This window comes from Gymnodraco acuticeps, unplaced genomic scaffold (genome assembly GCF_902827175.1).
Source record: "Gymnodraco acuticeps unplaced genomic scaffold, fGymAcu1.1, whole genome shotgun sequence".
NCBI lineage: Eukaryota > Metazoa > Chordata > Actinopteri > Perciformes > Bathydraconidae > Gymnodraco > Gymnodraco acuticeps.
Genome location: NW_022990023.1, coordinates 207,901 through 233,137, shown reverse-complemented (window position 1 = coordinate 233,137; position 25,237 = coordinate 207,901). Strand labels below are relative to the sequence as shown.

Genomic DNA, 25,237 nt, shown 5'->3' with positions numbered 1-25,237 from the left:
CATTTGCCAGTATCACTGACTTGTTTGAACTAATCCTGGAGATTTCAGTGACAACTAACATCTATTCCACTCTCGGAGGTCTCTTGTGTTGACAGGCTTATATTTTAAACACGTCACACTGCATTGAAGGACCTTGATGATTGGAGAATAAGTAGGTGTTGCAGCACTACCTGAGACAAAAGACCACACATGTCGTGTCAGGCAGCATACAAGGACAGCATACAGCAGGGATAAGGTAACGGAGACTCATGTTCAGTACCTTTGCTCTCTCCGTCACTCGGTACTGATACCTAATCTAGGGCTTGATTATATAATGATATTCTACACCAGCATGAGATCCAAAGGGAACGCTGTAGCCATACGCCTGCACTTTGCCCAACATAAAACCCTGTGACTGAAACAATGTAAGAAAGCTAGATGCAAAGAACCAATTGACGACTTTGAATTGTATTTGTGTAATGATTAGCTAGCACTCACTGTACGTGTAGCATATACAAAACTACTAGTAAATGTTAGTATTATTAAAAGCTATTTGTTTAGTTTGAGTAGGATTCATAGTCTCTAAAAGCCTTCTTTAGGTTTGAATGAATTCCCAGTCAACTATAGTGTTTTGAGTGAGTGATGATGCACTTATGTAGTATGTTTGCAAGCTAACCTCATGCTGCCTCACTAAATCCATAACAGGAACTAGACAATGTATTTTCAAGAAGCACATACATTTAGGCGGTTAACAAGAGGCATTCATATTTTGTTAATATTAAGGAAATAGTGAAATATTTTGTCTTTCCCAATTTGTTATTCCATCCTGTAACAGGGCATGTATACCATGTGTTTGTTGATTTTTGCCGCCTGTTTATGGTTTTCATGTTAGTATACAGTACACACAAGTTAACAATCACTCACATTAGGTCATGTTTGGTAACTTAAGGTCAGACGTAGTATGAATAATTCCGCCTATGTTTGCATTTTTCAACCATATCCATACACTGAACAAGCCATTGCAGTTCACAAAAAGAAAGGTTGGGTGCTGATGAAAAGCCTAATAGTTGATTAACATTTTCTAGCCATAAAAAGCAACTTAGTGCTGGAAATGTTCCATTTTAGTTTCTCAGGGAGTAAAGAAGAACGTATTAACAAGCAAACAACATAATAATAAATGTTTGGAGAAATAAATGTATTTTCTGCTCTGAGAACAACATTTTAATGTATGATAGAAACAGATGTTTATGAGAAGTAATCAATGCATTCACAGTGTGATCCTTAAACTCTGTGAGATCAAAAATAATCCATTAATGCTTTGTGAGTTCTGTGAGATTTACTCCTTTTGCGATAAAAGTACTGTAACAGATGGTACTTTATTTAACTGTCTGTGTAGCTGTAACACTTCCATGTGCAATAATACAATGCTGTATACTTGATACGGAATAAATAACTTTTAGGTTAATCATGAAGAACTGGACATTTCAGGGATGTGAATTGACAACAGATCACCAAACTAGAGTTTTTTAATTAAACTTTAAAATGGCATTATGGCTTCACAACAACCAAATAAAAGTGTGTTGTTAGTACTCTGCTAAGCTAAAACTTGTTTCCTTAATTTTTGGTTTGCTGTACCTTGTGTGTGTTTCTAATTAAAAAAATGAATGTATGTGTGTAATGCATCAGTGTAACAGGAATATAAAGCCATTATCTGATGAATCTGTTTCAGTTGTGTGTTTGACAGCCGCACGTTTTATACTAGTTTCCTCTTTTGGGTCAGTAAAACATCATGATATAATCAGCTGCTTTTGTATTATAATGACGAAACAATCTCACTTCAATGTTCATTTGGTAATTATCCTGGAGCTCTTGATCAGTTTAGATTGTTTGAGTAAGATGGATTGAAGTTACTTTATTAAAATAAATGTATAGTATATAAATTAATGAAAACTGTCAATATATAGTATTTTTATGATGTTTAAGAAATACTCAAGAAAATAGCAAAATAATCCCCCAAAACCTGTAGCTATTTTTCTCAGTTATAAACATGTTCTGCTTTTCTCTGTTTGTCATCATATGCTTAATTTATTTGGGTGTTGGACCGTTGATGGGAAAAAGTCATTAGAAACAATCTTTTTTAAATAGCCTTCATGATTAATCAGAGTTATTTCTTATCGAGCAAATCATGTGAAATCTTCAAAAGATCCGATATAGTTAGTTGTTTTGTCAGCATTTGTTTCAAAGAGCACTAAAGTTTACAACTCAACATAGCATTGTGTTGTTAGAGAGCCAGTGGCGTAAGAAGGTTGCGATTGGCCCCGGTGCAAATATTGTTTTGGGGGCCCCCCCACATCGCCCCTTACATAAGCGCACGCTGATGCGCTCACACACGCACAGACACACACAACCACTCATAAGCGCCACATGTAGGCTATCAACAACAGCCTGCCCTGGCCTCAGACCACCACAGCCTGACAACGACACAGCGAACTAATCACACAATCACTTTACAGAATGAATCGAGATTTGGAGGACGATGTATGACAAAAAAATCTATCTAATTACATTACATCTCCTTGTTCTCTCTTGTCCTTTCTCTTTTGAGTGCTGCTCTTGTACTTTGGTTTGCTGTACATTATAAATGCAAGCTATTACATTTTTTATAAGGCTGCCAAACTTGCTGCTGCTAGCTACAGTACCTATAACTTTTTAGGTTGATTAAACGGTTCGCTCGTCAGGCAAGGTATCACATGACATGAAAGGGAGCAAGGTCATTGGACAGACAAATTACAAATTAATTTAGGTTGCTTGGTTACTTTGAAGACTGCATGAACCGGTCAATGCCATGGGGCCCCCCCCAAAAAAAAGGTATATTAAAAAAAAAAAAAAATCTTTTTTTCTTTCTTTTGTGCATGGGCCCCTGGCCGGCTCTGGGCCCTGATGCGTTGCACCGGCTCCACCGTCAATAGTTACGCCACTGTAGAGAGCCCATTATATTCTGAGATAAATTCCTAACCAGTTTGGGCTGATAATATTACTAGAGAACAAACAGACATTTGCTGATGGTTTTATGCTAATGTTTTGGGAGAGACAATGTCAAGCCGTTGCCGAAGAAGTGATAAGAGGATGGGGGAGTGATTTAGAGAGAAGGGACAAGGAGAGGAAGCCTCACGTGACGTAATCTGCCCTCTCCAAGTATTTGACAGGTTGATTTAGCAGCAGAGGCAGAAGGGAGGACAGAAGAGACTCCGAGTGAGAGGAGTCATCCAATCCGCTTTCTCAACTTGCAACACTTCAGACAGCCAAAGGACAAAGTGAAGACAGAAGGGCAGGATTAGAGGAGAGTGCAGACAGAAGAGTGGAGGGGGTGGTGTCACTGAAAGAGAGTCAGCAGTGTGGAAGAGGAGAGGAAAGACAGACTGAAACACTGAGCTGTGGTGATAAGAGAAGACATTAGAAATGAGATGAGTAAACACGTGCCACCAGCATTGCCAGGACATAGTGACCTTCATGGGACATTAAAGGGGAACTATTTAGTTTTTAAACATCATAGTCTGTTTCCAGATTACTACTGCATAGAAAAAACAACGCCTTTGTTGATTCTAAAGGCCGCAACCCCAAATCAGAAAAATAGCCTAAAGTGACGTCACTCGAGTTGATTGTGGCTGAAGACTAAAAGTTTGAAACAAAACAAATCTGTGAGGGTTGAACTAAAACAATGTTACGCTCCTTATCTTTGCTAGATGCCTGTACCGCTATTAGCATAATAAATCTGACAGAACTGTTGAGTTGGATTGTGGGTAATGTAGGCTCCAGGTTAGACAGAAAAGTTTATGAATAGAGCATATGGGTGTAAGATAGAGCAAAAAACAATAATTTTACCAACTGTTTTTTATAAAAAAACGAGAGCAAGTTGAGGGATAAAACTGATAGGTAACAGTTTATTTTACAAATGACAATAAGCCTTTAATTTATCGTATTGATGCTTTAACATGTTTTTTTTTAAATAACAAAGATCTGAGATTCAAAATTAAAACAATTCAGCGCTGCAATTTAATCCAATCAAGAACACAACAGGTAAATGTAAAACGTATAGCTTCTCAGGCTTCTTAAAAACTCTTGAAGTGAACTGCCCCTACTTAACCTTTGAAGGGGCCAAAGATTGCCAAACACTGGTTTCAGTAAGTGCAGAAAATAAAAAATGTTAACCAGAAGATGGCGCCAAGTGAACATTTCTCTATCAAAGCTGCTGCTGGGCTGTGCAGTAACAGAGATATATCAGTTCATACAACACACCAAGCTCACAGTAACATTGAGTTGTGTTGCTATCGGTTAATGAGAAAACAATTTGACAACAACAGGCTTCCTTCAGTCTGGAGGTCATGGTGACGGAGTTGACACGAGGTGTTTGTGTGAGTTTGACGTGCTGCTGGAGTCAGCCAAGTAATCTGCTGATTCAGCTATCTTACTTGTAAAGAATTCAGTCTTTTTTTGTCCCTGAACTTATCCCCAATGTAAGCCGTTACCCCAGTCTTCCTCTAGTTTGACTTCTGTCAGATCAGATGAAGACATGCCATGTGTCATCTTTCCATCTAATCTCACATTGTTCTCTCTCTCCACATCTGATTCCTTCTTACTGATTTAATCTGTCACTCTCTCCCTCGGGTGAATCCATGTCATTGTTGTTGTCTCCCATCATATTTTCTGTTGTCAGTCCAGGGCTTCAAATGATAACGTCACCAGCAAAAAGCTGACTGTACAATGCACTTGTAGCCCACACTGAACTTCGCTTTCTTTGTATTGACTTCTTCTTCCAATATGATTTAGCCATCTGTTAGCGCTGGGCTTTTGCAACTCTCAGCTCAATAGATCCTCAAAGAATTGATCTTTCAATTTGGGTCATATACACGCTGACATTGTTAGGGAAAGAGTATATGCTGTGTCTATTATGACTTAATAGGCTAAAGATAAATTGCTGCCCAACCCAATTTCAAATGACCTCCAGAGGAAAGTGAATGCATAGGAAACCCAATTAACATCAATCTGCTGAGAATGATGACAAATCGTATTTGAGGATCTTGAACTCGTCAATGACTCTTGTTGTACCTCACCGTCAATATCCACAAACCAGCCTTCCCCCCACCAATAACCAGTCTATGCCAATAACAGAAGACCCTTGTCTGTTAAAATGCTTTTAAATTGACAGAGCTGTCCGATGATTGCTTTTATTGATACTCTCATAGATTTTTCTCCATTCAATTACTCCTTCTGAGGTGAAAGATAACTCCATTAAGGGACTTGGGCCTTGTAAGAGGTCACTTTAAATTAGGATGTGGAGTTTATGCCAAAACGCTATCAGACTGATTAGGGTTGTTTTACTTCCCTGTGTGTGATTCTTCCGCAGATAGTTTAAGAATACAATGCCAGCCAAAAGTTAAGCTAATATCTTTGAGCCCATCCATGACAGAAAAAAGCTGGTTGGCTACATAAGGAGATAGAAGGAATAAGTAAGTGTGGGTGAGCTGACGTTTCTCATCCTCCTTGAGATGGAGGGTGGAGATAAAACTAAGATTCTTTCACTTGTAGGTCATCAGCCACAAAAGGAACAATGCTTGTCCTTGTCTGCATGTCCTTTGAGCAGGTTAAATATCATAAAATAAACCTCCCTGCATTGGGAAGAGCTTTTTTGTATCCGTGAGTTATCTGCTGCTGCAGCGATCGAGGGGAACGGAACAAAGGCCATGCTTTGATGGATATAATCATTTATCTTGTGGGACAATGCCGAGGAAACAAATAATTTGGGCAAAAGTATTCCATGTTGTTATTAAAGGTGTACTAAATGTAGTTTCCCACCAACATAAAGTTAAGGTACTTCTGTGAGACAGAAGTAGAATCTGAATTAGCATAAGTCAAGACTTCCTGACTTTGACCTTTTTTTCCATTTCCTGTGTCACATAGTCACAGCTGTGAAGGGGGTTCCCACAGTCACAAACATTTTTCCACATTTACGAGGGGGTTTTATAGCATGACAAACCATTTAATCCACCACAGAGATTACATTAAAAAGATTATCATAACAGATAATATAACATTAACGATACATTTATATTTTCCCTGAACTGATATTCATTTATACTTCAGACCTTCTCTTTTGCTGACACCCATAAGGTCAGTAGTATGGTTAAAAATATATACCATGATTCCCACAATGCAACTGTATAGCATCATTTTAATACTGTAAAGTCCCCATATTTTTAAACATTTTCATATCATCTGGGTTACTTGTTGGGCTCCAGTCCCAGCCGATCTACAGATGACATTATACAGCTGTGAGTGGTGTTGTCCGTGGTGAGTAAACTGACCATTATGTGTGAAATTCATGGAGAGCCACTTAAAGCTTGTTGAGGAATTGATAGCAGAAGGGATGAAAGCTAATGATTTCTATCCAAAGCCTGATGGAAGAAGATGAAACAAATTGTCTGTGTCTGTTCAGAATCAGGCTGCGTCTGAGGACAACAATGTGGTAAATATATGTGTTGTCTAAAATCTCTGGTCTGTGCCCTTTTCATAAAGCACTGAGTCCCTCTAAGGTCTGTGAAGCCATACCTAGAAGGAACTGGAGGAAACCAGATGCCCTGCAATTAAACTTTTACAAATAAATATGATTGTTATCATTATGTTTTACAACATATTTCACCTCTTTGCTTCATGGTGAGTGGACGACAAAGTCCTAATTTGTCACAATAATCTTCCACTTGTCAATGATGACAAATAGATGAAGATGATGAAGGCAAAAGGTCATAACCTCCGGAAATATGTGGCTAAAGAATAATAGACTGTGCAAGTTTTTACATAGTGGGAGAACTGGTATTTATTTCCTGCACAATGGAGACTTCTTCAGCATTCAACTGCAGGTGTAAAATGTGAGGCATATTCAATCCAGTAAGGAACTAGTGCCATTGAAATTAGGTTGAAGTTTGCATGTTTCATCCATGGCAGTTCTTAAAAAACATTATACATTTGAATTCCCTTTGTGTCATTGCAGTAATGTGGCCAGAAATGTATGCATTTGCAAATGGAGAATGTAGTTTATCGCAACAAAATTCCATAATGAAAAATGCCTTGTGATTCTCTCTCTCTCTCTCTCTCTCTCTCTCTCTCTCTCACACACACACACACACACACACACACACACACACACACACACACACACACACACACACACACACACACACACACACACACACACACACACACACACACACACACACACACACACACACACACACACACACACACACACATCCCCTCCTTGACTTGCTCCAGCCCATTTGTCTTCCTCTTTTCTCACACAATCAAGCTTCCTCCCAGCCCAGTGAAGCCTCCGTCTTGTAAAGTCAATTTAATACTTGAATTAGTAAAAACTTCACTCTCTCAAAACTTTCAGTACATTTTCACGACAACACGTCTATGTCGTAGTTTTTGCTGAAATTCGGCTATGAAGATTTTATTTCCCCTGCACAGAAGTACCGTTTCTTTCCGGTTGATTTGTGAAGTGGGAGCAGCTCTCTGACGGAGGGCAGCGGCGCCAAATGTGCGTGTGACAAGGTGAGGATGCTGGGTGGATTCACACACACCAGGTAGGACACTATGTCGGTCTCCTGTTACCTCTAAAAGTGTGTTTGAGGAGAACTTACTAGAACGACGATAGGACAAAGGTAAGGCACTAGAAATGCGATGAGATTTGCCAGGTCAGGATTCATTTTTTGAATAAAAACAACCATGCTATGTTAGCTGATTTAGCTAGTTAATTAACGTTATGTTAACTGTTAACGTCATAATGTTTACTAGCAGGTTCGACAACGTAAGATTAACTTTGTCTATTGTGTTTTACAAGCTATTTAAGTTACTGTTACATGACCAACGTACCTGATAATCATCTATAGTCACTGATAAGCAAATACAACCTATTTTAGTTATTAAAGTCATAACAAAAAAACGACCCTCTGCAAATGTTTCCAGGGTCGTTCGTTACCGTTAGCCTAACGTTGCTTGCTTTAAAAATACGTCATGGGACCTCCAGTTGTGAATTTGATTTGGTGTAAGGAGTGCAGACAACTTTTAATTTCAATGACTATACATTTAAATGCTATTTATGTTATTAACCTAGTTGTTAAGACAATTATATGTCGTAAGAAAAGTTAAAAAAAACACCATCACAATGTCCTGTAATCTCTATTGAAAAATCTGTGCAATCTTCACAGATTATTAACTTTTCATCAATGTATTAAAAAGCACAAAGTAAGTCATCAGAAGAACATTAAAAAAAAAACATCAAATGCATTTTAGATTTTCAAAGCTTTTCCAACAGAGATATTGAAATACATTAACTATTGCATATTGCCATGTCAACTAACAAAACTACTTTCATAAATAACACCTGTGTATTTGTTACGTCTTTTTACTTTGCAGGTACATGGGGTTTGACATATCTCTGAATTCTGGCTTGAGAGGACAGGAAGGATAAAACAAAAATAGGTACCATGATTTATGGCCGTATGCAAAAATATTAAGAAGGATGAATACATTTCATTACACCCTGTGCTTTAATCACATTAACATTTAAAGCATATTTAGTTTTTGTATTAGTTTGAGTAGTTAAGAAGTAGAGAAGTAGCAGTACTAGTGCTGGTTGTTGTAAAATAAGGGATAGTAGTACATGATTTGGTTAAGATAAACACTAAAAACCTCTGGTTGTCTATGATATTTCAAATCAAAGATATCTAAAAACTAAAGGCTTATTTTTAAGAGGAATCCCCAAATACATAGAACATAATGTGTTTAGTTCCATAGCAAAAGGTGGTGAATTCAAAGTGTGCTTCTCTCTGAAAATAGTATTTTCATTCATGACCTGAGCACAGAGCAAAATAACCAAATATGCCTTTGTACAAGGCAATAGTTCCCCTGTTCTTGTTGTAATACTGGTTCCTTTTAACTTGATCATAGATCTATGGAAGCTAGCGTGGTTTGCATCGACTCTTTCTCCATCACAAATTAGCTGGTTACGCCAGAGGCTTGTGTCTTGATCAAGTTCTGTTGTGAATACATACACGACTTCCTTGTGTGGTTTGACATGTGGTTTGATGGCTCAGAGTCACATCCAACCCTGTGGCATCCATTACAGTGATTGGAGATGAGTTTGGTGATTACACTTGAAGTCATCCACATAGCATTTCCTCGGGAGTCGGGACAGAAAGTTAGTTTATATGAGTAATTTCCTTCTTGTTATTGTAATTGCTCTCAGTTCTGCGAGTTATAACCACAAGATTTAATTGAGTCCCATTGTCTTTATCTGCACTAAATGTCCAACGGGGGAGTTGTAGCAAACTTATGATTAGCCACGCTTTGATTTATGGACAGGAAGTCCTGTCTCGGGGCATCTTTAACCCTAACCCTAGACATTGTGTATGATGCATGCTTTTCCCATCAGTTTTCTAGTGTTTGGTATGTCGCTAATGAACAAAACAAATACCCCAAAAACATACTGTACCTTTAAAAAACAAATGCATTGTCAGCAAGCTACAACATTTTTACAGTCGCCTTTCAAGTTAATATCGGCTGAGTGTTTCTCACTCAAAAGATAGATTTTGGGTAGAGCATCACTTTAACTGCGCTGAAGGAAACCACAAACCTTCACATTCACAGCTTGAAGCCTTCTTAGATAGGCATGTACAAGGCTGGCTGCTCTTTAAAGTAAAACTCCACAAATAGTTTTTTTAACTGGCGCTGTTGGAAACTGGAGGCTGTTGGTCTGGCGCTGGAAGACATCTGGGGAAAATGCAATGTATCACCTTCAGGCATTCGATGTGGTGCTGCTAGCAACTTGGGCGGTTGAGCTGGTGATACATATTGAGTCTAGGCAGGTGTTTTGCAACAAATCATTCGACTTAATTTGCCATTCAAATATATTTGTTGGCCATTTTCTAGTCAACTTAACGATAGATTTGGGGGTTCCCATTGATTCTTGTTAAAACAAATGTGTTAACAGCAGGCTCTAGTTTAATGCATGTTTTAAAAAGAGAGGTTGGAGTGTGTTTATCATAGAAATCTGTTCATCAATTTTCATCTTATTTTATTTGTCTGTGTCTGTTTGGAGGTTTTGGTGTAACATTGTATTCTTATGACCTAAAATTCTTGATATTATGACCTACATTTGCTTTCTTGCCATCCACAAGATTTGTGTTGGAGTGTTGTTGATAACTGTGCTACCGGGCCTCCAAATAGCACATTACACAACACGGCCAGATGTGCAGTTTTAGAGCGCATGTGACTCTTAATGAGACAGTCGAGACTTTTTTCTTTCCAGAGTGAGAAATGAGAAAGCATGGTAACAGCAGCTGGACCTGCTTTAATAGGAGTTGTTTGTGTAAAATAGAAATAAAACCAAATCAAATGTCATACTGATTAATGCGACAGGGAGTCAGTGTGCCTATTATAAATAAAAATGTCAGACCTGTTTATACACCTGTATATACGAGTGTAAATACATTTCAAAGAATTAATTGGGGTTTTTGAATACAGAAAAAGAAAGTAAAATGAAAAACAACTTTTTAAATAATTAACACAATTTACAATATGTTATCAGAAGATATTAGGGAGGCCACTGACAGTTATTATCATTATTGATTATATTTTTTATTTATTAAATTGTTGTTGAGCCTAAAGATATTTGTGTAAAATATTCAAATATCTTGTTTCTTCAGACCAACAGCCTGTAATAAGAATGTAGAGCTGCCACTAATGACCGATTATCTAGCCATTCAACCCTTATTATATGGAATGTATAATGTAGCAGGCAACTTCATGGCTTTATGAGTGGACTTAGCTGCTACAAGGAGAAAAGATGGAAAAAAACATGCCTACGTTTACTGCATTTACTACATCAATAATAACTAGTTGCGGCAGCCCTAAAAAATGTCTGTTATTTAATATATAGTGATTTCAAACTTGTGAAACTAGAAGGTCCCTTGGAGAGTGCAAGGCTTTTTCTATAATTAAAAAATAAATCCATGTATTAACCCCGTGATATGGATCCGCTCCAAAATGTGGCGACCCATGCTTCACGCTTGTACCAAGTTTTATAAAACAAATGAAGCAATTTACAAACCAAACATAAACTCCTTGACGGATCCAAACGGCCAGCTAATTAGAAGAATAACTTTTGGATTTAAATTGTAAACACTGAAAAAAAGTATCTTGCCGAACAACATGATAACATAATTGACTTCAGTTCATACAGTGACAGCCTCTCAACAACCGCAAGGCTGTTTCTTATCAGCGGACTTTGTTTGCCTCAGTGTCTGCCTCCTGTTGGTAGATTAATGTCAAGAGCATGTTATAATAAGCAACCATGGAGGAGCCTTGATAGTTGGAATATAAACTACCCTCTAACAAACCCTCTGAACTTAAACACATCACACATGCAGACATGGTCTGTCCCGCAGAAGTCTGACCCTTTTAGATTTCCTCTCACATGAGTAACTTGTCGAGATGTTGGTTGCTTATGTTTTGGGCAGATGGATGTCTGCAGGTAAAACTGAGATTGTGTAGGGTTAGGTACAGTGTGAGGTGGTTTAGATTAGACAAGGACAAATATTTCATCTAAATGTAACTGAAAGGAAAGTATACTATTTTAAATGAGCTGTTAGGCATGTGTGTGTGTGCTGCTTCATTGCTATCTGTTAGTCAGCCATCTAGTGTACAACTCTTTGCTAGTCATGTCTAGCTAATTACAGCACAAATAAACATTTAAACAAGGAGCCGAGCCAGTTTTGAAGCTAGTATTTCATATTGTTGTTGTGTTCAATTCATTAATTATAACCTTATTGTTATTCGTCTGCAGTATCTGGGAAAAACAATGTATATGCGAGATAGAACTTTTTTTTATTTTTAAACGGCTTAAACTATTATCATAACATGTTCTATATATATTCATAGTAATTCAGGTCATATTTTTAAATTGCACAAATGATGCAGTCAGTACTTGATATTAATTATACTTTGAAGTTATTTAGCTATTTCCTCTCCAGGTTTTTTAGTATTTCAGCAGCTGTCTTGTAGCAAAAACTCAAGTTTTGAGTCTATGGAACATCTGGATGCACTAACAACCTCATGTAAGATGCCTATCAGGAGCGTTCAGTTAACAATAGCAATTATGGTTACACATTCCATTGTAGTCATTATTCTTCCCTTTGTGTACTATTGCCAAGGGGATGTTTAGACGTGAACTGTGGGGCAAAGCTATTAAAAGCATCAAGGATTAACATGTTGTTATTTTAAATGTACTGGTCTTTAGTTCTGGGTAGATTTTTAAATGGAAAAAATATGGTCTAGATATGATTCAGTATTAATGTGTGCATTTTCCATACAGAGTTTTCTGCACGGCACAGAGTTTAATCATCGATGTTCTCTCCACAGGGAAGTAAGCGGGGGAGTACGTTGCCTCTCTCTAGTTTCCTTTCCATTACCATGAGTTGGAGTTTCCTGACTCGCCTGCTGGAAGAAATCCACAACCATTCAACATTCGTGGGCAAGATCTGGCTCACAGTCCTGATAGTTTTCCGCATCGTGCTAACGGCCGTGGGTGGGGAGTCCATCTACTACGATGAGCAGAGCAAGTTTGTTTGCAACTCGGGCCAGCCGGGCTGCGAGAACGTCTGCTACGACGCCTTCGCTCCACTCTCACACGTCCGCTTCTGGGTGTTCCAAATCATCCTGGTGGCCACGCCTTCCCTCATGTACCTGGGCTACGCTGTCAACAAAATTGCCCGGGCAGAGGAGCAGTGCGAAAATGGGGGAGTGAGTGGATTGTCGCGGAGGAAGACCAAGAAGCCCTACCTTGCTGGCAGAAAGCAGCACAGGGGCATCGAAGAGGCCGAGGATGACCAAGAGGAAGACCCGATGATCTACGAAATGGCCGAGGTTGAGAGTGACGGTGATGGAGCAGCGAAAGGAGACAGTGGTGATAAAAATGCAAAGGTCAAGGTGCGCCATGATGGCCGCCAGCGTATCAAAGAGGATGGACTGATGCGTATTTATGTCCTTCAGCTCTTGACGCGCTGCGTGCTGGAGGTGTTGTTCCTGTGTGGACAGTATGTCCTGTATGGATTTGCTGTTCCCGCCTCCTACGTGTGCTCTGACGACCCCTGCCCTCACAAAGTGGACTGCTTTGTATCCCGGCCCACTGAGAAAACTATCTTCCTCCTCATCATGTACACAGTCTCCCTGCTCTGCCTGGCACTCAATGTCTGGGAGATGCTTCACCTGGGCGTCGGTACCATCTGTGACATCGTGCGCTCTCACCGGGTGCGCCTACCAGAGGAAGGGCTGTACGGGCTTACGCGTGAACAAGGAGCTCTTAATGAGGCACGATTGAGTGGAGACGATTACAGCAGCTACCCTTTTTCTTGGAACGCACCATCAGCTCCGCCTGGGTACAACATCGCCATCAAGCCTCTCCTGGTATCTACAGGGCACCACGACCAGCCACTTCCCATTACTGATCTCAATAATGCTAAGATGACATGCAGGCAAAACCACGTGAACATTGCCCAAGAGGAGCGCCAGCAGTACACTAATAATGAAGAGAACCTGTGCAGAGGAGGGATGGGAGATGCTTCCAGAGTTCTTAAGGACATCCATCATCCTCAGAACCAGCTGGAGGCCTACAGCCAGCCACAGAGCCACACTAACAACCACAGCAAGCCTCACCGTGAGCGGAAACACAGACAGGCCTCCAAACACACCGCAAGCAAGTCAAACAGGGCCGGAGGCAGCAGCACCAGCAGTAGCAGCAAATATGGAGTCATAAAGGGCTCTGAGTGGATCTGAAATTCACACTACAGATTTGTGTTTTCGTTATTCTTAAAAATGCAAATCCTGATGCAGGAAGACGTTGGTGCTTTCTTTAATTCCCTGTGAATATGCAGAGGCTGCAATGCTGTAACCTAAGGTGCCTTAGTTAAACACAAAATGTCCTCATCACTATGGACTGAAAACAGTCCTACTGTCTTTGTGAGTCTTTTTTGATTACCATCCAGGTTACACTTTAAAAAGTATTGTTTTTTTCTGAGTATGCAATATTATATGCACGGTTTGATTCATTGTTTTTCCGAGCCATGAAGATAAACAAGAGGGTATGTTTTCATTTAATAATTTTACAGTATTTCCATGTATTCTTTGAAGAGCCAAATTAAGTTCAGTAACGTTTTAAAAGTTTTTGAAATGTATCATTCAATGAAAATGTTTGGTAAAGTTTAATGACCTAACTGTTCAAACTGTTGTCATTGTTTTAGTGCCAAGCTGTTTTTTTGTTTGTTTCACCTTTATGCTTTAAAGATTTCTGCATCATTAATGTTTAATTAACATAACAAACCATAACCAGTGTATCTGGCCTGTTGTTCTTTTTTCCCGGCCTGGTATAATGCATTTGCTGTCATTAATAATTACCTTAATTTGCAGATTTTCAAATTGAAATGTCATTAAGGCTAGTCCTTTGCACTGTGCCAGTGTTTTGTGAAAATATATTTTTATGGTAAAAAAGTGCATGGTTTTAATAAAGAATTGTTTTTTTTCATCTTGTCTTTGTTTTGTATTTAACAGAGTTGGTGTTATGAAACTTATGACCATATAATATATATAATGTTTAAGTTTAATTTATCACATTATAGTCCACATTTTCCACTCACAATATATACACCTAATTCATGTAAAACTGTTGGTTTACAGTTCGATCTATAACGATTTGAATTCCCAATGTAGGTTTAGATTTCTATATTTACAGACACATTGCCATCTGCTGGACAGTAAGGGATAACAAATAATTCCCACTCATAAATGACCATCGCTCTGATATTCAAGTTTAAAATTAGGAAAACCCTTTCCCCTTGATTGACTACATTGAATTATTCCCAAAACAAGTTTTAAAATAATAAGAAATAAAACGGTTAGTTATGTAGTTGAGTAGCTATGTGGCAACAATATGCTGACACTACATTCGTTGTGCTGCATTCAGGGTACTCACGTAAAACTCATAATACAATCTTCGAATTTGACAAAGAATTATGTTGATGCTCCAGATGATGACTTATAAGCACTTTCCTGATAAAATAGACTAAATGTAAGTTATGTATAACTTCTTACTTAAATAAATAGCATTAATATTTCAACCGTTGAAAAATAAATAATGTCAGCCACCTTTCTGATGTCTGAAGCTAGTACGTGAAGGCAACCTTTTTCGAATGTGACGTCGACTTTACGTTCACGTCTCTGCCAGTGTTTTTAAAAAGCGGCGGTTGCTCATCGACCACCTTTTGTGAATAAGTAGGATTCATTTCTTTATTGTAGTATTCCAGGACAGTACAAACACGTAAGTGTACTATGTTTTTGTCTATATTGGCCCTGACGACGAAGAAACCACTTTAACAGACTTTTAAACCTCTTAACAAACTAGCAAAATGTTGTTTGGGGCCCAGGCGTTGTTGACGAAAGCTAAGCTAGCTAAGTTCAGCTAATGCTAGGTCAATACTGGGTGCACTGCTCTTTGGTATTGTAGTAACTACAATTGTATTCCAATGTATTGTAGTTGTGTAGTAATTATTTGCTACATTGTTATTTTTTGAAGAACCCTTTGCTGGATTGTTGTGAAGTTCAAAAATATATTTTTTGAGCAAACTAACTAGTCATAAAATATAAGGTTATGTCAATCTGACCATTAAGAAAAACATTTTAGACAGCCTTTCCTGCATGATTTTGATGATTATTGATGAGCCACTTGCACCATAGAGACTTTTATTTTTTTAGTCTAGCAAATTATACTGCACTCAAAATTGTCAAAACAAAGTTATTAAACAATATCAGTACAATAGCTTTTTACATATGAGCTACCTGGCATCTTCTTTTTTAGTTGCTCTCTTTCTAATGTGTATGCAGACTTATGACATGTATTTAACAGTGCTTTGTTTTTTTCTTTTTAAGTAGGATCCTGGTGTTTTTCTGTAAAGTTGTAAGCATCTCTACTGCACCAGGATCATGCAGCAACAGCAGGCTGCAAAGGAGCGAGGCCTTCTCGGCTCACTGTGTCCTGGACAGAAGAAGCTGCAGGGGAAGACCTTTTATTTGGACAGTTTGAAGAAACGCTCCACAGCCCTGCTTTTGGAGGCTGTATCTCTTCTAGGAGGGGTAAGCATGTGTGAAGATTAAGTCAGTGTGGCCTGTGAATCCTATTGATATAAACATTGTTAGTATTGGTTTACATGCAGAATTAATTGTTGTTGTTGTGCGAGAATTCGTCAATCCAATATTTTTTTTTAAGTTACCAAATTGACTTAATACTAAGGCTGTTATCCTGTTAACTACATAGCCTCAAGTTAGGTTTTGCACAAGGAAAGATAAAAGTCTGGAATAGATGTATTTTAGCTGAAACTAATGCTCAGTTCTGTGTTTTTTTTCCTTCTGAAGAAGATCGAGAGTTTTCTGCACAAGGATATAAGCTTTGTTGTGACTGGAAGCCAAGACGGCCCGAAGGAGCAGAAATCTACAGATATCAAAACAGAAGCAAACGGGAAGAGTGACGAAGCCCAGCATCCTATAATGCAGCGAGAGAGCATCCTCAGCAGAGAAAAACGCCGACCAGGAACTCCTAGACCAACGGTACAGAGCATCACCCATGCATGCTTAAAACCTTTCAGATTTTACAAGCAATGGTGCCCTAAAACAATGCCACCACTGGCTTTGTAGAATGATGGTGCTGTTATTTATTAATAGTATTTTCATGTCCTGCAAAAGCCATACCTAATATCACATGACCGAGAATAACCAGTTATCAGGTAATGCAAGGGTGTCAAACTCAATTTCATCACGGGCCACATTCGCATAAAGGTTGCACTCAAAGGGCCGGTTGTAACTATATAAATATATAATGTATATATACAATAAATTAATGTATTATATTACATAATTGCCTCTGAATTGGATTATTATCGGATAGGATAATAACTAATTAACTACGTCTGAAAGCAGAAGTCCAGGGCAAATAATTGCAAGTCTCTTCAGTGCGGACATCACAAAACGAGATGCATTGTGGGACATGTAGTTTATGGGCAACCTGCTTCTGTAAAGTGGCATGTAACCGTATAATAAACATATTATATTCTTTGCAAGCTCTTGCGGGGCCACATAAAATGAAGTCGCGGGCCGGATTTGGCCCCCGGGCCTTGAGTTTGAGACCCCTGAGGTAATGACTTGTAGAATGCCCTGATACAAATACATATGACATTGTGAGACGTGTCAGTTGTTATGTATATTTACTAGGGCCGGGACTTTAACGCGTTAATTAAGATTAATTAATTACACAAAAATTAACGCGTTAAAAAAATTAAAGCATTTTAATCGCACTTATTTTTGCACCGCGGAACGTTTATCACTGGATGAGTTTCAGGCGTACCGATTATACTGGAGCACCAACTAACGTTCATGACTTCAGACAACAACAAACCACAGTGAACAACAGTGGGACATGTTGTTTTAAAAAACGGACGGATGGAAGCGTCGATTAGAGCACGGTTGTGTGCAAATTATGCAAAAAGGAATTCGCATATCACCGCAGCACATCAAGCCTCAAGTATCACCTCAATGCAAAACATATAGCAGCTAGCGTGGAAGCTAGCGTGGACGTTAGCCTCTTTTATCGCGTTCACACCAAAAAGAGCCGGTACTAAAATTAGTTCATGAGAACCTTTTTACCCCCACGAAAGTCCCTGCTAGAGAGCAGAGAGCTGCTAGAGAGCAGAGAGCTGCTAGAGAGCAGAGAGCTGCTAGAGAGCAGGGACTTTCGTACGGCTCTCTTGTGAGAAAAGAGCTATATTTCTGATTGGCTGGGCGGATTGCAAACCACGCCCCGTAAAACTCCCAAAAAGTTTTGTGAAGCCGCCATTTTATTATCCTCGCATTAGCATTATTAGCATTAGCCCAGCGCAGAAACGCAGAGAGACTAACTTATGGCAACACAAAATAAAACATGGGAGCGGTGGAGATGAGGAGGTGTCGGCGTTCTGGCGATTTACTCGGAAGGCTTCAGTAGAAGCTGCTGGGACTTCCAGCAGCTTCTACTGAAGCCAGTCCCCAACTCCAGGGACTTCCGGCCGGGGACTTTGGGCGGCAGTATACGCCGTGAAGTGGTTTGCGGCCTGCCAGTAAACCCAAAGCAGAAGAAGAAGAAGTGACGTCAGCGGCTTCATTTGCCTAATCCACCCCCAGGTTCAAAGAGTTCTCATGAACCTTTGTGGGAAAAGTACTGCGGTGTGAATGCGCCTAATGGTATACTAAAATCCATGTGAAAAAAAATTGCTTCTCACTGTTCTCAGGTCAAATATGTATATGCGATTAAAAATGCGATTAATTTCGATTAATTAATTACAAAGCCTCTAATTAATTAGATTAATTTTTTTAATCGAGTCCCGGCCCTAATATTTACACATTTTGAAAATGTTACATATAACCATTTAGATACATCGTTATAATCATTATTTGTGTATTAATGCTGTATTATTCTCATCAGGCTTGTGGCAGCCGTGGGAAGGCCCTGCTTGAAAAAGCCATTCGCAACAATGTAAGTGTCAGTGCAGCCAACATGTGGTTTATCTTGCAGATCTGGGTGCTTTATTGTTTGTGGATATTGGGGATTTACTGACGACTGACATGGTTTGTTATCTTGACTACTCTCATGGTTCTGTCTTGTAGGAGCGACTACATGCGAGCAGTGTTTTGACGAATGCTCGATCATGGGGAGTGAAGATTGTGTATGTGGATGGTATCCTTTTGACTAATAACATGATTTGATGCAAACTGCTATTAGAAATGTTGTGTTCACATTTGTGGTGCAGTGAACCTCTGCTCTCAGCAGATGGCACCATGTGAATGCTTTTGTTTTGTTCTGTGCTGCTGTGGTTTACTGATGCCAGCTGAAGAGTTCTGCATATATATGTCACATTATTTATCTAACAACAGAATACATATTATTCCTTAATGTTGTATCAGATGTCCTTTTTTATTTGAAACACTTGACACGAGAGAGCTTTGATGTTCCACACAGGAGGCCAGAGGTAAGATGCTGGACTGAATACTTTTCTTAACTTCATTAGCTATCCAAATGCAGCCGTTTTTACATTCATACATTTCTATCAAATAAATAATTTACGAAGGAAAAAGTAACGCCAGCATTTGTTCTCTAATGAATGAGTTTTATTGTGTACTTTTTCTTAAAGCTAAAGGCCAAACATCAAGGTGCTCAAGTTGTCAAAGGTAAGTTTATGAATGAGCTGCTCATGTCTTTGTTTCACAACAATACTGTCTTTCTGTGGGTATTTGTGCTCATTTAATTCATCTGTTTATCTCCACTTTGCCTTGTCTACAGCTGTGCCTTTGAGGTCATCCTTTGTTAAAATTGAAGACTCAAGCAGGTGAGTTTCATCTCAAATGTCTATGTTTACACAAAATTATACTTTTTAATAAATGATTATTGGTAATGTGAATATGACTAAATGGGTAGAGGCAAATAATATAAAAGCTGGAACATTTTAATACATTAAAACCTTTAAAACCAGCTAAAGACAATTACTATCGTCTTACAACATCCAAAATATAACAAGGTAGTGGGTAGAGCGTTCGGATCAGGGGGTCACAGGTTCAAACCCCACTGCAGTCAGCATGTCGTGGTGTCCCTGGGCAAGACACTTCACCCCAAATTGCCCACAGTATTGAGTGTGTAAGTCGCTTTGGATAAAAGCGTCTAACATGTAATAAAACCATATCCATTTTCATATCTCGATATTGATGTTATTCTGATACATGGTCCAGCCCTACTGTATTTCTGAAGGAAGCTGATGACTCAGGTGATTTTTCTTGGCTGGTCCATCACGACCCATTCAGTGGTCTCACAAAGTCATTTGATAACATTGTTATTATATCTGTTATAGCTACTTTAATCCTGTGTCCAATACCAGGTAATAAAGAAACGCATGAGGAAATAACGTATTTTGTCCTACGCAGGTTCATGTAATGGCTGTTCAGTATCAGATTAGATCCTTTTTTGCATGAGAGGGAAACTACAATGAGTTGCAGTGAACTTTCCCCATATTACTGCCCTTCCTAATCCTATCCCCCACTGGGCATTGGTTGTGGAGGTTTGCATTTCTGCCCAGGCGATTTTGTTAATTGAACCTGTCGAGGAGTCCCATCGTGTAATGTGACAAGCCCCCCCTGTGATACCGCTCTCCAGGAGCCCAGAGCTCAAGGGGTTGGATTTCCATTTGATGACCCTTTGCAAGCTCCACTGCTCCATCCTGCAGGGGATCTATGTGTGTCAACAGCTCTTTTCACTTGCCACCCCAATTTAGTTAAGTGAAGTGCTCTGGCTAATGTGTGTAGAAGAACCCATGACATAATAATAATGGGTTTCATTTATAAAGCACTTCATATTTGACTTCAAATCTCGAAGTGCTACAAGCAGTGAGCATGAACAGTATAAAAACATTACACAACACGGTAGAATAAATAAAAAGCAATAAAAAACAAACGATACAAATAAAATAAAAGGGTGGTAATAAATAAAAGGTCTAGGGAAAGGCTCTATTGAAAAGATGGGTTTTGAGGCCTTTTTTAAAAGCCTCCACGGTCTATGGTGCTCTCATGTGGTCGGGGAAAGCATTCCACAGACAGGGGGTAGCCGAGCAGAAGGCCCGGTCTCCCATAGTACGGAGCTTAGTCCTGGGGGGTTTGAGTAAGTTGTAGTTGCTGGAGCGGTCGGTCCGCAAGGAGGTATGGGGGGTGAGGAGTTCCTTGAGGTAGGGAGGGGCAGTTCCATGGATACACTGAATTCGATCCTCAGTTCCACGGGGAGCCAGTGTAGTGATTTAAGGATGGGGGTGATGTGATCATATTTGCGCACCCTCATCAGGATTCTAGCAGCGCTGTTCTGGATGTATTGGAGCTTCTGGATGCTTTTGTTAGGGATCCCGATGAGGAGTGCATTGCAGTAGTCCAGCCTGGAGGAGACAAAGGCGTGGACTAGCTTTTGGGCGTCAGACAGGGTGAGTGTGGGGTGGAGTTTGGCGATGTTCCTGAGGTGATAAAAGGAGTTCTTGCACAGCTGTTTAATGTGAGCCTCAAAGGTCAGATGGGCGTCCATTTTCACACCCAGGTTGGTGACTATTGAGGAGAGGGTAATGTCCTGGCCGGAGAAGGTGATGGTGGTGATGGTGGATGACCGAACCTGGTGTGGGGTGCCAACTATAATGGCTTCGGTCTTGGAGCTGTTGAGTTTCAGGAAGTTTTGCTTCATCCACGCCTGTATCTCCTCCAGGCAGGCAGTGAGTGTGGGTGAAGGCACATCTGAAACATTTCAGTATTAGATAGATATATATATATACTCATAAGTCTACCTGGGGTTGATCATAGTGTGTGGATTGGATTACAATATTTTCAATTTGAAAATATGATGTTGATGATACAAATATTCACTACATTGTTCAACCTCCATCTGGATATAATTGAATTTTGGTAAAACGTTTTATTTGAATTACATTTTGTGTATTGAATTATGTTGTTTTGGTTTTTCTATCCAGGAAATACAAGCCCTTTCTTTTGCAAAATATGACCTTGCCTACTCTGCGCTACTCGGGCCGATTTAGTCCCTTTGAAATTCCTCCTCCTCCTCGGTTGGAAAAGCTGGCAGAGAAAGACGAAGATAAAGCAAGGTTTGTTTAACTGCAGTCATTGAAGTGATCTAAACCTATGCTTTGCTAACAAACTTTTTTTAAAAGTCTATCTTGAACGACTCATCCTAACTATTGTTCTTTATAAATTAGGGAGAAGATAACAATTGAGAGCAGCATCCAGGACAAGTCTCAAACCCCACTCAGCTGTAACCCTCTGCAGCCCCCCAAAAAGAACGTGTCTTACTGTGAATGCTGTCATCAACCCTTCCATAATCTGGAAGAGGTAAAACTCTTAAACAATCACTTTTCTTGGCACATAACTGATTATTTGCCTTGCATTGTTTTGATTATATAATTGTGACCGGTTGTCTTTGTTGGCCATTGCAGCACATTCAGTATGAACAGCACCGTGCGTTTGCGTTGGACGCCTCAAACTACAGTGTGGTGGACCAACTGGTGGCTGAAATGCTTCCAGGATTCAACACCGATCCAGATCCACAGTCACAGGAACAACTGGACCGGTGAGTTTTGATTTTCACCCAGCTAGAGCTGCATTGATGAGTTGATCTTCAACAATGTTGATAATCAATTACATTTCCCAATTAAATAAATAAAAATGGCATGCATAAATTGCAGAAAATTCTATATTCAGCCTCTGAAATATGAATATTTCCTGCTTTTCTCTGTTTTTATATCATATTAAACAGAGTACCTTCTGTTTTGAACTGAAAAACCAGACAGCACCTTGGATTTATAAGTATTCTCTGACATTTATTCGATGACCCGTTCCAATGAGCCAATCAAATGACTCAATCCAATGGGCCAATTAAACGACTTCATGAGATTAATTTGTAAATAATCTATTCGGTGATGAAAATAACTGAATTGCTACTGACAATAATTTAGTTAAATCATTATTGGAGCATTACACCAGCAGTTTATAATTTGTTGTGCAATTATTGTCATTTTTCTTTTTCACGGGACAAAAATGGGGTCTTCTGCATTTAAGGGTTTTCATTTTAAGATTCTCTGTCCTCCTCCTAGACCACCGACTCCTTTGCCTTTCTGTGAGCTGGAGCCTCTCACTGATGCTGAGGCGGAGTATGCTGTTCAGTCCCTGCAGAGAGGTTCACCTTCCAACATTCACATCTCCAGCCCGACTAGGGGTCCTCCGTCCAGCCCATCACCAGGAGTTCAACTTACCATCCCAACTCCACCAGCCGCTCCACCTGCTGACATCCAGCCTTTCACTACCAACACCGACCCCCAACTTCCTGTCAGCCCTCCTCGCACTTCAAGTCCAGCCATGCCTGTTTTGGATGTAGAACCACAATACTACTACTCAGCCAACCAGCTGCTTGATATTCAAGATCTCTCCCCCTGCCCCTCCCCTGACCCTTACTCCCTGCCTCCGGCCCTCAGTCCTCAAGTGCTTTATCCTTATTACATAATGGAGCCGTACTGCCTGTACTCAGACCCTCCTGTCCTCAGTCCTCAAATGTACGCTGCAGAGGAGACTGTGGAAGGACGCACTTGTGAAATGGACACTGCAGAAAGTGTGTCTCACTGTGTCCCAGATCTTACCCGACTTTTTCCTTCTGTGTCTCTGACCGATGCAGAAGTAGTAAAGGAATCAAACCAAGAAAGCTTTTTAGGTCAAATCACGTGTTCCACAAATGGTTTAAAGTTGGCTACGCTGTTGTCACGCAGATCCCGCTCCCTCCCTCGACACCAGTCAGTGACAGCACCGAACCCCAAAAAGCGCTGTAGATCCGCCAGCCCCGAACACAGCCGGAGCAAAAGGAGGAGGATTACAGCAGATTTTGGCTGCAGTGGTAGCTGGACTAAAGAAGGGCATACAGCTGCCAAACCAGAAAGTGACACTATGCCAAAACATCAGCACTCATGGTTATTCGATAAGTTCTTTTGTCAGGCAATACAGCCCTGTTCTGCGCCAGATGTTTCGCCAACATGCACGGAGGAATCGCTTGACTCTAAACAGACTTTTACCACATTTTGTGTTCCTACTGTACTAAACTTCTCACAAACACCACGTCAAATGGAAATGTTATCTACTTCTGCTGCTGTTCAACTATCACAGCCACTCTCCTCAAAGACTTGTTATCCTCCACTTCAGTCCCCCAATGATCAATCTCCCAGTGCATTATCCAGTCTAGACTATCAGCGTTCACTTTCCCACTCGGTGTGCATCGAGTCATCCCTCATCCCAGACTTGAACAGGCTCTCTCCGTCATCATCGGGCTCTGACTGGGACTGTGGCCTGCTGTCCCGCTTCGGAACGACCTCTGCTGGTCCTCTGTCGCCCGCTGAGCAGAGCTGCGAGCTGGACCAGGAGCTCCTCCAGATGCCGTGCGCCTGGATGCACGACACCAGCTATGAGTCACATCTGCACAACGTCCTCCAGCCGCCAAACCCGGCCGGATCGCTGTGCGGGGAAGAAATGGACCCCTTAGCCTTTTCCAGGACTTTGGTGCAGATTGTTGAAGTTCAGCACTAATGGCTATTATCTTAGTCAATTTAAAGAACCGGAAGAATCTCTACCAGGAAACTTAAAGGCTCCAGACTTTGCAGCTGCGTATCCCACTGCAAGAAACAATGGGCCACACTTAAGCTCATCCAAATAAGTCAATAAAACTGAATACATATTTGAAACTTAGTGCAAACTAAAAAGTAATATTTAGGTGTTTTTACAGATGCTGATTTCTTTTTAATTTATTTCGTAGATTTTACTTTAGCAAATAATGCGGCTTCCCGTGAATTTGAAGAGCATCAATTATCATTTCCCCTGTCAACCCTTTATCCTCTCCGTGCACAGAACTCTAAGCAATATTCTGTATGTGGTGCTGACTCAGTCTTTCAGCACTATGTCCGGGAACACATGGTGGTAGAACTTAATGAGGCTTTTCTGAAAGGGGCATTACTCAATTATTGTAAGTGCTGCGTCTGGATCAGATCCCACTCACGCCGGCGTTGATGAAGCATTCGTAGAGTGGAGGACTCGCACAACCCGTGAGACAAAAATCTGTCTGATTAATGTCAAAATTGCTCTTTCCTTGTGAAGGTCGGCCAAAGGACTGACTTTGTCAAGGAGAGCGGCGGCTGCACAGTGTTGTGCTGCAGCCGCTACAGGCAGGTTTATTGTCTTAACTTGTCAAGTGTAAGGTCACCTACCATTAAAGACTCATTATTGCTCTTAACAAATCAAACGACAACAATAGCCAATACCCCACGTTCAAAGATCACACCTTCTGAATACGTTGCATGGATATTTAAAACGTGTCTGACAAAGACACACAAAGTTTCAGTTTATGGAAGACAAGCAGTTCTCTTAATAACTTGTGATGTAAATTATTGTACAGTGTTCTAAAATAAATGATTTTACCATAAACATGTTGTGCTTGCGAAGTTGTTGCTCAATTAAAACAAAGTTTAGGAATGTTGGTATGTTGAGGGTGTTTTACCGT

General features: G+C 40.0%; 2 protein-coding genes across 8 annotated transcripts; both read left to right on the top strand.

Moving 5' to 3' along the window:
* The first annotated feature begins 7,335 nt into the window (after positions 1-7,335).
* On the top strand, positions 7,336-14,614 carry LOC117544808 (gap junction gamma-1 protein-like). 7 transcript variants are annotated; one of them, XM_034214246.1, is made up of 3 exons: positions 7,342-7,573; positions 8,452-8,517; positions 12,457-14,614. In XM_034214246.1, exon 3 carries the CDS (start codon positions 12,508-12,510, stop codon positions 13,867-13,869), a length of 1,362 nt encoding a protein of 453 aa, XP_034070137.1. In that variant the 5' UTR covers positions 7,342-7,573; positions 8,452-8,517; positions 12,457-12,507; the 3' UTR covers positions 13,870-14,614. The 7 variants fall into 7 exon arrangements, with proteins under 7 accessions (XP_034070136.1, XP_034070137.1, XP_034070133.1 ...); XM_034214242.1 differs by having other exon boundaries at positions 7,342-7,587; XM_034214244.1 differs by having other exon boundaries at positions 7,342-7,619.
* Positions 14,615-15,290: 676 nt separating this feature from the next.
* dbf4b (DBF4 zinc finger B) lies at positions 15,291-25,161 on the top strand. Its single transcript, XM_034214844.1, has 12 exons — positions 15,291-15,406; positions 16,015-16,218; positions 16,498-16,689; positions 18,596-18,646; positions 18,778-18,847; positions 19,075-19,139; positions 19,302-19,338; positions 19,451-19,496; positions 21,660-21,791; positions 21,903-22,035; positions 22,140-22,273; positions 22,797-25,161. The coding sequence occupies exons 2-12, from the start codon at positions 16,069-16,071 to the stop codon at positions 24,268-24,270; spliced, it is 2,484 nt and encodes an 827-aa protein (XP_034070735.1). The 5' UTR covers positions 15,291-15,406; positions 16,015-16,068; the 3' UTR covers positions 24,271-25,161.
* The last annotated feature ends 76 nt before the right edge of the window (positions 25,162-25,237 follow it).